The sequence below is a fragment of the Pseudonaja textilis genome, chromosome 13 (assembly GCF_049901715.1).
Source record: "Pseudonaja textilis isolate UNSWEBS1 chromosome 13, rPseTex1.2, whole genome shotgun sequence".
NCBI classification, from domain to species: Eukaryota; Metazoa; Chordata; class Lepidosauria; order Squamata; family Elapidae; genus Pseudonaja; species Pseudonaja textilis.
In genome coordinates this window covers 16,260,377-16,274,119 of record NC_142002.1, presented here as the reverse complement: position 1 = coordinate 16,274,119, position 13,743 = coordinate 16,260,377, and the positions used below count along the sequence as shown (strand labels likewise).

Below are 13,743 nucleotides of genomic sequence, written 5' to 3'. Positions count from 1 at the left end.
ACCTTTACTGCTTCCTATGTGCTCCCTAGGAGAGCTGTACTCAGCCCAGAAGTACACAAAGGTAGCTACAACAACCAGGGAGGTACTTAGTTACCCCACAAGTAGCTTAAGAAACCCACTTCTGACTGAGAGCCAGGCCACTCTGCTTGGAGGCACTATAAGGACTTTTAGCAGAATGAAACAGGGACCATGGTCAAGCATGATATTCCTCCAAAGGTACATTTTGCTACGGCTTTGAGACGAATATTTAACCTTGCCCCCAACTCCAGATCTTCTATTGGTGGCTAGAATTCTTAGCCCCTAAGGAAGAGGGGGAGGACTTTCCTCCAACGTGTATGTGGTGTCCACTCCATCTGCTAAGCCAGATACCAAAAAGAAAAACCTGAAATCTAGGCTAAGGTGATTTGCGGATGTACAGGTATGACTCTTTTGTTGGGCATGAGATCAAGCCAAGCTTTGATTTCTTTCTCTTCTACATCTATGGTGCCTTCAACCAACATGAAGCCGATTGACAAAGACCTTTGGCTGGAGACAACTTTGTAGAGATGAAGTAGCTACCTTCCATTAAACCTTTCTGCTCCTTCCCCGCATGACTCTACGCCCTGTATTTGGGGAGCCTTGATGTGTGCTTGTAGAACAACAAAGCGGAGTGCTTTTTTTAAAAAAAAAATGCTTATTGATGTGTTGGTTGTGTATGCTCCAAAGCGTCTCTGAGTCAGCTGGAGTCAGGCAGTGCCTAACTCAAATAAAGTAAATATTCAGTTGGGCCCATGACATGAGAAAGGATCTCCATTCAACGGAACCAGCCCAAGTAGTCTGTTGTGTGATGCAAAGGACATGTCCGCTGGCTATAGAAGCTCCTTGGTAAGTTGGACCATAGTCTGTTGGGACAGGACACCATCTTCCAGAGCTTCTGAGTGCACCAAGCCAAGGGCAGGCTGCAGACCATACATGACACCCATATTTTCCTCCTTCTTTCGCTATCTGGGGGGCGGGAGGGGGAAGATGGTGGCTATAGAGGAACCCTAGCAAACAGAGTACCACCACTACCCGCAACGGGGTCTGCTGTGTGTACTCCCCTCCTGCTAACATTAGGACCACCTCTCTTACTGGCACCACTCTTTTCCTGGCATGGCTGGCATTGGCTCCAGACCCTTCGAGAGAAGCGTTCCATGATTCTTCTTCGGACCCAAACCATGCGTTCACGTGGTTGACTTACCAAAGCCTATGATGACACCAAGAGCCAGTTTGTAAGAGTGCATCCTTACTTGGCAGTGGCTTGCTTGGCCGGGGCATCGCAGTGTCCATGTCCCTTTTTGTGAAAGTCCCCTTTCCAGCAAGTCCCGGGCCAAGTTTAGTTTTAGGTGTTCTTGATGGTCAATTTGAAATCGGGCTGGGAAGAAAGCGTCTGGGTCTGGTGGAAGTAGGGGTTGACGTACACCTCGCCCAGGGTGCCTTCATCGTCCTCTTCATCCTCAGCCAAGTCAAAGAACGCTTTCAGAAGGTCCGGCTGGATAAAGTGCAGGGCAATCACCACTATGCCAACAAGGAAGCAGAAGAGCCCTAGAAGAGAAGGAGATGGGCAGCATGAAACAGGGGCACACATACACCCCCCAAAAAACCACCCCTCAGCTTTGCTTTCCGACACGTGTGCTGTACCCATGCACGATAACAGTCCAGGGAAAAGGTTAACTAGCATATTTGCACCACTTGCTGACTCTGGTTAAATTATAAACTGTCAACTCCTAAAATATTTCTATGGTCTTTTTAAAGTTGCCAACTGAAGGGGAATAGGGCAGCAGATTGCATTCCATAAATGTTTTCAAAGATAGTTCCTAGGTGACCGAAGTTTTTGCCGTGAAAAATTCTAACTGGGGAATATGAATTATGATACACCCAAGGGGTGGGCGGAAAACCAGGGTCAAGGGTGACAATGAATGATGTGTCTCAGAGTTGGCTACACTCAGATAGCGCTGGTATGTTTACTCTTCATAAATAATCTTGTAAGTTTTGGAAGTTTGGCTAGAGACTCATGATTTAATTGGGGGTAACTGCCAGAGCCCTGACATAAACCTTACTTAGAATCATGAGGTTGGCTTGCTTTTGGGATTAGTGAGTTGTGTGCACCCAGCCTGGTTGTGATGCAAGTAAAAAAATGAGCAGCACTTGGATCGCACCATTGTTGCAGACCCTATGACTTCCTTAACCACAACCTGTAGGGACACCCCTGATCCAGGTAGATAAGCCCACCCAGAGGAGGGGAAGACCCTCCCAAGGAGGACCGATTGTCTACTCAAGTCTACTCAAGGTGAACCTCAAGAAACAACTATGGCTGGGAGCTCCATGGATGAAATAACGACCTGCAGAGGAATGGCCAGGACTGAAATTTCTTCGCTTCCAGAAAGAAAGAAAGAAAAAAAAACCCTTTGGGATGCTCACCTGTGGCCAGAGTGAGCCAGAACGATGCCCCATAGGCCAGCTTCAGGGATGCCAGCCCAAACTGGATGGCACACCAGGCGTTCCTCCCTGTGGAGAAGGACAGGAGCGCAAAGATGAGGAAGGCTCCTGTGACAAGAAGCATGAAGCCGCCATAAACTGGGACCGGCATGGAGAAAAGCATGTTGGAGATGAGCCACGCACAGAAGGCCACCCTGCAGTTGCAAAGAAGAAAGACACAAGGGTTAGGTGGGGGGAGGGGGCAGAGGAGGTCTGGGGTTTAGGTGGGCATCTGCTGGAAATAGGGTTAGCATCGGGGAGAATTCCCTGCGCCGCTCAATTCTCGGCCAATTAAGTTTCAAATTCCCCCAACATCATCAAGGGGTGTTGAAAATGCAAGGGAGTTTATTGTTTCCTTTGGAGTTCTGTTGTGTCCCTGACCTGAGCCCAAAGCCCAAGAGGCACCAGGGAGAAGAAGGGGGTTTTCCCCACCAGCCTTGCAAAGAACCCCTCCTTTTCTTTTCTTTTCCTTTTTCTTTTTATAATTTTATTCATAAATATCTTTGAATACAGAGTTTTGTCTGAGTATACCATTTACAACAAACCAAAACTACGACTAATGCTATAATAGAGATCAACACATTCATTAATACTAATGCTAATAATGGAATAACACATAAATTAATAGCACTAATAATACTATGATAACTCCCATATAGTAAAAAATATCATCAAAATTTTTAAATAGATTTCTTTTTTTATATTTAACTCATTCATATTTTTAGTACTTATGGTTTCTATGCTCGTGGCAGAAATTAAAATCCTGCTCTGGAAGATAGATAGATAGATAGATAGATAGATAGATAGATAGATAGATAGATAGATAGATAGATAGATAGATAGAGAGAGATAGATAGATAGATAAATATAGATATATAGGTATAAATATAGATAGATAGATATAGAGGTATATAGAGATAGACAGACAGACAGACATAGAGATAGAGATAGAGATATATAGATTAGATAGACATAAATATATATAGATATGTGTGTGCGTATGTATATGTATGTGTGTATGTATATGTATGTATGTATGTATGTATATAGTAAAAAAATTATTTTATTTTTTATATACAAAAATCCATTTCATTTCAATTGTGCATCGATTAGGTACATATTTCAAATTGCTTAGTCATTATTAATAATATTCTTCTTATCCAACTTAACAACATAACAATAATCACATTCCTATATATATATATATATATATATATATATATATATATATATATATATATATATGGATCTTTGGTTGTTCGGGTTTTCTCCGCGTAAGATTCAAGTATCTAGGCAACGTTTCGATGAAGTCTCATTCATCATCTTCAGGCTTCTGTCTCCGGCTACACACTCTCACCAACGTACTTGCAGCCAATGGATTCCAAAGAAAGAAGATTACCCACCTAATCCAAAAGGAAACCCCAACCAAAATCCAAGACAGAGAACAAGAAAACGGCAAAGCCTTCCTCCCATATATAAAAGGCACTACAGACAAAATTAGCAAGATCCTCCAAAAACACAACATCAAAACAGCATTCTGCACAAACAGAAAAATATCCACCATCCTAAGAAACCCCAAAGACAAAATCGAATTAGAAAACCAAGGAGTATATGAAATCCCCTGCACTGCCTGCCCTACCACATACATTGGACAAACTAACAGAAGAATAAGTGCACGCATTGAAGAACATAAGAACTCAATCAAAAAAGAAGAAACGACCTCTTCCCTGGTCCAACACCTCAAAGCCACAGGACATGAAATTGATTTTAAAAATACCAGAACTATCGCCAAAACCGAACACTTCAACAGCAGAATAATCAGAAGCCATAGAGATAGAAAAACGCCCACACAGCATGAACAAACGAGATGACACCTCCCGCCTTCCAGCCATTTGGAAACCCGCCCTCATGAACAGGCGAGTACCTAACATGAAGAAGGACACCAGACCCACACCCATGAGAGCCACACAAGATGCCACCACCACACTTCCATGTAGAAAACAGACTCCCACCCACTCAGAAGATGAGACACGACCATGGACCAGAAGCTGCACGGCAGCTGCATCACTACCCACTTCAAACCCCTCCGAGCCATACATGAAGCAAACCGACACCCACTATGAAGATGCAGAAGGACCACGAACTCGAAGCCAAACAGCAAGATCACAACTCACCAGCTCAAATCCCCCAGCAACTAAGACTAACCTGAGCACAACCAAGCCCCCACCTGAACAGAACACGCTCCAACCAATCAGAACACGGCTAACCCCCAACCAATCAGAACACAGCCAAACCCCTACCAATGAGAACACACCCCCACCCAATCAGAACACAGCCAAGCCCCCACCCAATCAAGTCCCACCCCCACTGGCAGTTAAAAGGAGGAAGCAGCTGCAATCTCATATTACTCTGAGAAGCACAGAGCCGGAGACAGAAGCCTGAAGATGATGAATGAGACTTCATCGAAACGTTGCCTAGATACTTCGAATCTTACGCGGGAGAAAACCCGAACAACCAAAGATCCACATACAAATACCCTGAGAACCTCAGAAAACATATATATATATATATATATATATATATATATATATATATATATATATATATATATATGTATATGTATGTATATATATAATAAACAAAATCCAGTATACCTAATACATTAATTCCTCTTATTACTCTATGAATACATCTAATCCCTTTTAGTTTATTCTATTTTCTATCCATTTGTAAAACAAATCCCATACCATATGATATTCAGATTCTTTAATTTCTAGTGTCAATCTATTCACTTCTGCACATTCAGATATTTTTTTCCAATCATATTCCCTTCTATCGGTATCTTATCACTTCCAGTTTTAGGAAAGGAAAGGAAGCATTGCTGAGCATTGGGACAGGGCCTTGGTAGGACAGAGACTGGCAGTGGGGCCTGACCCCCCATGAAGCGGGACCCTCCCATCTGGGGCTTCTCGGTCAGAAAGGATCAGAAAGCTGAGGATCTTGTTTTCATTCAGGCCGGCAGAATCAGCCACTTGGCCTCAAGGAGTTCTCTGTTGTGCATTTTCCCCACTTTGACTTCCGTGGCTCCAGACCAGTGGAGGAGAAAACCCGACTGGTGTCAGATGAAGCGGAAAGAACTGGACTTGGGATTTGGGGGGTGGGGGCTTCAGCCCCAGGGAAACCCAGAGGCCCTTTAAAAACCTAATGAAGAATTTTATGGGGTGGGAAGAGGAGGCGCTCCTAACTCCAAGGGCCGTCCAACAGAGAAACCACGGATGGGCTTTGAAAGGTGGTGAGATTTCTTTCAGCTGAGGTTGGATGGTCAGAAATATCCAGGCCCCCAAACTCCTCCCTCTTTCTAGTTTCTGCCTGGATGAATCCCCTCCCCCCCTTCTTTGAGAAGCACGAGGCCCCTTACCAGAGGGTTGCAGAGGCGTAGTGGCCCGCCATGCGGTAGACATTGCTCAAGCCACAGGGACTGTGGTCAGTGAACTTCTCTGCCACGTACAGGATGGGCCTGGGTAAGCCCCGTTGCAGCCCCTTTTCGAACTCTTTGTTGTAGTCGCTCCCAAACCACCAGGAGAACTCTTCGTTGTAATTGATGGTTTCGTTGAGCTGCTCCACGGGTTTTCCTGCAAAAAAACGCAAGTTGGTGGTGAGCCTCTAAATAGGAAGAGCAGAGGTCCGAGTCTTCCGGTTTGAAGGGCTTCGGCGACAGACAGAAATCCGCAATCGTGCGTGGTTTCTGCCTGGGCTCGCCGCTGGAGTGCCCCGAGCCGGCTGGTTTCGGGGCTAAGCCACCCCCGTAGAGGTGGTGAAGAAGGGGGAGACCGCCAGCGGGGTCGAGGAGAGCCGCATCTCTCCTCCTCAGCTGGTCAAACTCCCTTTCCCAAAGGCGGTAGGAGCGGTGGTCAGAAATGGCCACCTCAAAGAAGTACTCAACCGAAGTCCACAAGTCTTAAAGCGGCCAAGTTTGGAGACCTCTGAGGAAGAGGATTGAGAACTGGGAAGGGCTAGAAATACTCCAGAGGCCCACATGTCAACTTTCTTCCCATTGTGGCTTCGGGGTGGTTTATCTCCACCAAGCTACAGTTATCAGGCTCAAATAATGGCGGAAGCTGTTGTTTCTCTAATCCCCCACAAGGACTGGATCCTCCAGCAGTGGAGCGCTTAGATATCCTGATCTCTCTTGGGACCAGAAAAAAAGATGGGCCCCTGACCGCTTTGGCTACATTTCCTTCTACTCCGTTTCAAAAGCTCTTGGTCCAAATCTCTGAAGACCCTGCTAAGCAATTGAATCAGGCTTTTGGAAAGAAGAGCAGGGAGGGAGGGAGGAAGGACAAGGGAGATAGGAGGGGAGGGAGGACAAGGGAGAGAGAAGAGATGGAAGAAAGGAAGAAAAGAAGGAAGGAAGGAAGGAAGGAAGGAAGGAAGGAAGGAAGGAAGGAAGAAAGAAAGAAAGAAAGAAAGAAAGAAAGAAAGAAAGAAAGAAAGAAAGAAAGAAAGAAAGAAAGAAAGAAAGAAAGAAAAGGGAGAGAGGAAAGATGGAGGGAAGGAAGGAAAGATAGACAAGGGAGAGAGGAGAGAAGAAAAGATAGACAAGGAAGAGAAGAGAGAAGGAAGGAGGGAAGAAAGGGAAATTCTTTTTAGCTTCCAAAGGAAGGGAGGGAGGGAGGGAGGGAGGGAGGAAGGAAGGAAGGAAGGACAATGAAGAGAGGAGAGGAGAGAGGAAGGGAGGGAGGGAGGACAAGGGGAGAGAAGAGATGGAAGAAAGGAAAGAAGGAAAGAAAGAAAGAAAGAAAGAAAGAAAGAAAGAAAGAAAGAAAGAAAGAAAGAAAGAAAGAAAGAAAGAAAAGAAAGACAAGGGGGAGAGGAGGGAGGGAAAGAAGGAAGGAAAGAGGCATAAAGGAAGAATGTTCATTCTCTTCTTCCCTCTCTATAACCCCCGCATGCTTCAGCCTCTCTGTCCCTTCTCAGACTTCAGCATCCAACAGACTTCCCACAAGAAAAGGCCAGCATTACCCCCCAACTCCCCACCCCCACCCCGGGCTTGCTTGCCCTTGCAAAGACCATAGTCCAAGGTTGTCCAACGTGAAGGTCTCCCTTCCGTCTCCCAAGATGATGGCCACTGGCCCTCGCAGCGTCCAACTTCCCCTCCCCATCTCTAACCCTGGCTCGGAGCTCCTTCTCTTGGTGGCCCTGCAAACTCACCAACCAGGGTGATGTTGACTCCCGACAAGCCAATGTGGAGCCCGATGTCCGCATGGACCATGGCGGAGCTGAACGACTTGTAGGTGGTGTTGGCTGCCACCGTTCCGCTCACCCAGTCCGAGGAGAAGTGAACAGCTGCAAGAGAGAGAAACCGCTCCGTGAATCTCCGGAAGGGAGTAGCTAAGAAGGACAGGATTCCTAAGACTAGTCTTACTCCATCTTCCCACCTCCCAAAAATTCTACTGTGGGAAGCAAATGCTTGGAACTGAGTTGTCCATCCAGAAGACTCATCCAGATCAGAATAAAAGAGTTGGAAGGGTCCTTGGAGGTCTTCTAGTCCAACCCCCTGTCTAGGCAGGAAAACCCTACACCACTTCGGACAAAGGGCTATCCAAGCTCTTCTTCTAAACCTCCAGTGGTGGAGTAATTCACAACTTCTGGAGACAAGTTGTTCCATTGATTAATTGTTCTAACAGTCAGGAAATTCCTCCTTAGTTCTAAGTTGCTTCTCTCCTTGATTAGTTTCCACCTGTTGCTTCTTGTCCTGCCTTTAAGGTGCTTTGGAGAATAGCTTGACTCCCTCTTCTTTGTGGAAGCTCCTGAGATATTGGAAGACTGCTATCATGCCACCCCTAGTCCTTCTTTTCTCTAGACTAACCAACCGTGCCCAGTTTCTTCATATGTTTGAGCCTCCAGTCCCCTAACCATCTTTGCTGTTCTTCTCCGTGCTCTTTCTAGGGTCTCAACGTCTTTTTTGTAGCATGGTGCCCAAATTAAGATCAAAATTAAGATAGATAGATAGATAAAAAGAAGGAAACCAGGACTTACCAACAATCACTCCTCCAATAAACAGGCTTGAGATGACCCGAACAAGCCAATAGAGCCTCTGTTGACAACAAGATCAGGGTTCAAAGGTCGTGAAAACTACAAAACCCATAGTCAACTCTTCGCTCGCTCATGGGGGAGTTGAAGCCAGTCACTCTTTCCCAGACCAACCTACCGCACAGGGCTGTTGTTTTGGGAGGTGGGGTGGAGTGAGAAGAGAGCCTGCGATACACATTTCTAAGCTCTCCAAGTGGGATAAAAATGCAATAAATCTAGTTTTGGAAACGCTGGCCGCAGCAAAGACAATCTCAATCTATGTTTGATCTCCCAAGATCCCACTTAGGAACGGAGTCCAACAGATCCTGGTTTGTCTATCAATATGTAACAAGAGCTTCCCTCCCTCTCTCCACTTTTCCAAAAGAGAAAAAAATTATTATTACCTTTATCGTCAGAGTACAACGTATGTATAATGAGATTGGCTGAACCTCCCTTCGTGCAACACCCCCACTTCCCAACACAACTCACAGTGAAGATAGAGGTCCCTAACCCAACCCCAATCTTATTACACTATGTGATCTAGTTGCACAATGCCCTATAAATCTATCATACTATGTTGACATGAAGTTATTTTCCTTTCAGAAGTCTGACAGCCCACGGTTAGAAACTGTTCTTCAGCCTTGTCGGTGAGGCTGACTATGCTTCTATATCTGGGAGCGCCATCATTTGAGACTTTCAAGAAGAGACTGGACTGCCATTTGTCAGAAATGGTGATGACCTATAAGGTCCCTTCCAACTCTGATTATCTGTTATCTGAGACTGGACTGCCATTTGTCAGAACTGGTGTAGGGTCTCCCGCTTGGGCGGGGAGGGTTGGACTAGATGACCTATCAGGTTCCTTCCAACTCTGATTACCTGTTATCTCCTACCCAATGGTAGGAGAGCGAAGAAGTGTTGACATCTTCCTTTTTACTTCTTCAAGCTAAGCCCTTGTTCTCCCTTTCTTCATCTACAGCCCAGTCCCTTATTTCACTCTCTCTTCATGGAATTCCTTGCGCATTTTTCTCACCCCGATCCCGCCAATTATAACTGTTGTGTCGCTTTAATCTGCTGCATTAAAGATCACTTGGGTGGGTGGGGGGCGTGGGAAAAACTTGGAAGAATTCTACATTTTATGTTAAAGCAAGCAGTGAAGTGGCTTTTTAAGAGAAAGCCAAACCCGCAAAAAGAAAGACACGTGTTTCTCTTAAAATAAACATAAAATAAAAATTCTTGCTGGAAAAACACATCCATCCATTCGCCCCCCCTTTAAATTATAGTGCAGATTGTTCTACGGAAAGCAAATTACGCTTGGCCTGTGAAGTTTCATACTTGTTTTATTTCATTTATTTACCACATTTAAAAACAGCCCCCTCTTTCTCAAATGTCCTCCTTGCCAGTTCTGTGCACACCCACCCACACCGCATTTGCAACGGCCCGTTTAATCTCTTCCTGAATTCACCCGCCTTTTGGGGTCCACTCAATGCCCTGAACCCCGCATCCAACAACCGATTGGCCACATTTGCACGACTTATATAGGCTAAACTGCCCTCCCGCTGAATCCAGGTGAACTTTTCAAGAGCTGAGCGTGCGACTCTTCGCTCCTGCGGGTCGGGCAGACTCAAACGTGGTCTCGGACGCTTCGTCCCCCGGTTCGAACCCGGCCTGGGGAATCGGTTACTCACCGCTCTGCCTCGAATTCCGGGCAGGATAAGCAAAAAGCTGAAGGCGATGACCAGAAAGACGATGATGACAATGATGAGGTCCACATCAAAGACGAAGGGCTTCTTGGACTGGGGGTAGAAGGGGTAGATGCCGTCAAACAAGGTCATGTTTGCTGCGGGTCTGGAAAAGAGACGACAAGGGGGTTAGCGAAAAGATTCTCGGTCGTGTGGATGCGAGGAAGGCCATCAGAACCCGGGCGACAGGGAGTCAGGGGTCCCGGGCAAAGGACTGGGAGGCACTCGACTTCTTGGAAGTTTCTTTTTGGGTGGGGGGTGTTAGATGAAGTCTTTCTGCGGCTGGGAAAGTCAGGGAGATAGAGGGAGGGAGGGAGGGAGGGAGAGAAGGAGGGAGGGAGGGAGGGAGGGGAAGGAAGGAAGGAAGGAAGGAAGGAAGGAAGGAAGGGAAGGAAGGAAGGAAGGAAGGAAGGAAGGAAGGAAGAAAGAAAGAAAGAAAGAAAGAAAGAAAGAAAGAAAGAAAGAAAGAAAGAAAGAAAGAAAGGAAAGGAGGGAGGGAGGGAAGGAAGGAAGGAGGAGGGAGGGAGGGAGGAAGGAAGGAAGGAAAGAGGGAGGGAAGGAAGGAAGGAAGGAAGGAAAGAAAGAAAGAAAGAAAGAAAGAAAGAAAGAAAGAAAGAAAGAAAGAAAGAAAGAAAGAAAGAAAGAAAGAAAGAAAGAAGGAGGGAGGGAAGGAAGGAAGGAAGGAGGAAGGGAGGGAGGAAGGAAGGAAGGAAAGAGGGAGGAAGGAAGGAAGGAAGGAAAGAAAAGAAAGAAAAGGGGAGGAGGAGGAAGGAAGGAAGGAAGGAAGGAAGGAAGGACAATGAAGAGGGGAGAGGAAGGGAGGAAGGACCCAACTCTCCTCCGTCTAGTCTCCAGGCGTTCCGCAGGCGCTGCTATATAGCCAAGGGAACTCTTTTCCCACCAAGCTGGCTCCCCCCACCCCGCCCCCCCGAAGCGAGAGGAGCCGAGGGAGAAGGGAATCTGAAGCGAAAAGAGCTCCACGGGACCGGCTCTCTTTCTGAATGCTTCTCCCCCACCCACCCACCACCACCACCACCACACACACACACGCGCCTGCCGATGGGAACCGTGAGGAGCTCCCCGAGATCATCGGGTGGGACCCTTCGCTACGGCTGTCCATCCGCAGCAGCCTCAGCCCAGCTGGGTTTTTTGAAAAGAAGAGATCCGGCCGGGGATCGAGGCTGCGGAGATGGTGGCTGGCAGAGGATAGAAGCACTCTTCACGTGCCCAGGGGCACGCGACTCTCTTTCTCCGTCTTTCCCCTACTTCTTTCCCCTCCTTTCTATCCTTTTCTCTTTCTCTCTCTTTTCTTTCTCTCTTTCCATCTTTATCTTTTTTCTTCCCATTTCTCTCTCTCTTTCTCCTTCTTTATCTCTTTTCATCTTTCTGTCTCTTTTCTCTCTTTTCATCTTCTATCTCTTTCTTTCCATCTCTTTTTCTTCCCATCTTCTCTTTCTCTCTCTCTCTCCTTCTTTCTCTCTTTTCATCTTTCTATCTCTTTCTCTTTCTGTCCATCTCTTTTTCTTCCCATCTCTCTCTTTCTCTCCTTTCTTTCCGTCTTTTTTCATCTTTCTGTCTCTTTCCTCTCTCTTTTCATCTTTCTATCTCTTTCTCTTTCTTTCCATCTCTTTTTCTTCCCATCTCTCTCTTTCTCTCTCCTTCTTTCTCTCTTTTCATCTTTTTTCCTCTCTCTTTTCATCTTTCCATCTCTTTTTCTTTCCATCTCTCTCTGTCTCTCCCTTTCCTTCTTTCTCTCTTTTCATCTTTCTGTCTCTTTCTTTCCATCTTTTCTCTGCCTTTCTCTCTCTGGGACTAGGTGGCCGGAGACAAGGAAAAAGTGCTCTGGTCATCAGACCCCAAAAGGTTTTGGGTTCAAGCAGCCTGACTCCAGCCTCCTCCCGGCAACGGCCAGCGGGCATCCTTACCTCGCGAGGTTTCCCCTGCGCCTTCCAAGGAGCTCGAAGCGCAATGCCGGCGCCCAGAGCCGCGCTCGGCCCTTATACAGCCGGAGCGGGGAGGGGGGGGTCGCGCGCAGGTGGCATGCAAATGAGGGAGGTCCCCGGCCACGCCCCCCCGTCCCCACCCCACAGCTGGCTCCTCGGACAGCGGCGGAGGCGGCAGTCCAGGGCGGCTGGAGCAGCGGCGGCAGTACCGCGAGCGGCAGCGGCGGGATCGCACCTGACCAGGTGAGCAGGCGGCTTTCCCGGGACGGATCTCGAGCAGACAAGCCGGGAGGGCGGCCTCCAAAGCCCCGTGTGAGGGGTGGAGGAGGTCGGGGTGGTGGTGGAGGCTTTCCTGCCAGAGGCAGCCCTGCGTTTCCACGCTGCCCACCGCCCCAAAGCTTGGTCAACCCGCGCTTGGGTTTGGTGCGCACCGGCTCCTCTCCGCCTCTTTCCCGGGAGCGCCTTCAGACGCAGAGACGCGTGTCGGGCTCTCCCTCCGGCCGGCCGGGGTCCCAGCCCTGAGGCGGGGTCCCAGACCGGTCCTGCCTGCCCTGCTTGGAGGCAGCCTCGCCTTCCCAAACCAAAGCCGGCCCCCTTGGGATTTGGCAGCGGGCTTTCGATTTCGCAGCTTCTTTGGCGTGGTGGAGGGAAGAGAAGGGCAGAAACAATCTTTTCCCGTCTCGGAGTTGAATTCGGGGCTGAACTGCGGACGGTGGGGGAGCCAAGAGCCCCATTCGGGACCCCATCTCCGTCCTCATTTCATCCTCCGCTCCCTCCAAGGTCACCTGCGGAGTCTGCATTCCCCAGCGGGAAGAAGCGAATGCATCCACCCATCCGTGGGTCTGGCGCTTGCCCTACCGTTTAAGGCAGAAAAAAATAAATAAATCCCCATTTCCCATTTCTGGGACCCGCCAGAGGTTGGACCAGGGGTGTTCCCCCCCCCCAAACTTGGCAACTTTAAGTCCAACAAAGTTGCCAAGTTTGGGGGAACCCCCCTGGTTTGGACCCTTGAGTCTTGTGGGAACTCCGCAGACCGGGATTTTGAAAAGTGCCAGGCGGGATGATCGGGCCATAAAGCGGGAATTGGCTGCCCGCGCGGCTGTTGTGTTCAACGCCTCCCAAAGTGGATCGGAGCCATTTCATTAACCACTTTGCCTTAAATCGGGACTGGCCGGGAGTTTATGGACCCAAAACAATTTGGAGTCAGCTGCAAAATAATCAAGAAACTTGTTCACCTTTTCCAGCCCAGTTGCTCTCTGTCTGTTTCCTAGCTGGGGATGATGGCTAGTGTAGTCTTGACACACCTGGAAGGCGACAGCGGCCGAAGAAAGGCTGTTTGTTGGGTAGATCAGCCTAAAAGTCTTAAATCGTGTGATTTACTCCTGCCGTGTCATTGGCAGCTAACCTGAGACTCGGCTTAACCTGTGCCAAGTAATTGCGGGTTTAATTTTGATTGTCAATTCCTTGGCTGGAGGTGATGGGAAAAAGAGTCG

At 47.8% G+C, this 13,743-nt stretch overlaps 1 protein-coding gene across 1 annotated transcript; it reads right to left on the bottom strand.

The window, feature by feature from the left end:
• Positions 1-667: 667 nt before the first annotated feature.
• On the bottom strand, positions 668-12,283 carry DUOXA2 (dual oxidase maturation factor 2). Its single transcript, XM_087941483.1, has 7 exons — positions 12,233-12,283; positions 10,254-10,413; positions 8,536-8,593; positions 7,708-7,842; positions 5,915-6,128; positions 2,440-2,651; positions 668-1,563 (listed from the first exon to the last, which is right to left on the bottom strand). The coding sequence occupies exons 2-7, from the start codon at positions 10,398-10,400 to the stop codon at positions 1,361-1,363; spliced, it is 969 nt and encodes a 322-aa protein (XP_087797609.1). The 5' UTR covers positions 10,401-10,413; positions 12,233-12,283; the 3' UTR covers positions 668-1,360.
• Between the last annotated feature and the right edge of the window lie 1,460 nt (positions 12,284-13,743).

Excerpts from the sequence above, each read along its gene's own strand:
- DUOXA2 (XM_087941483.1), bottom strand. The coding sequence starts at position 10,400 with ATGACCTTGTTTGACGGCATCTACCCCTTCTACCCCCAGTCCAAGAAG. Across the intron at positions 2,652-5,914 it reads TACGCCTCTGCAACCCTCTG|GGTGGCCTTCTGTGCGTGGC; the intron begins GTAAGGGGCCTC and ends TTGCAACTGCAG. Across the intron at positions 1,564-2,439 it reads CTGGCTCACTCTGGCCACAG|GGCTCTTCTGCTTCCTTGTT; the intron begins GTGAGCATCCCA and ends CTTCTCTTCTAG.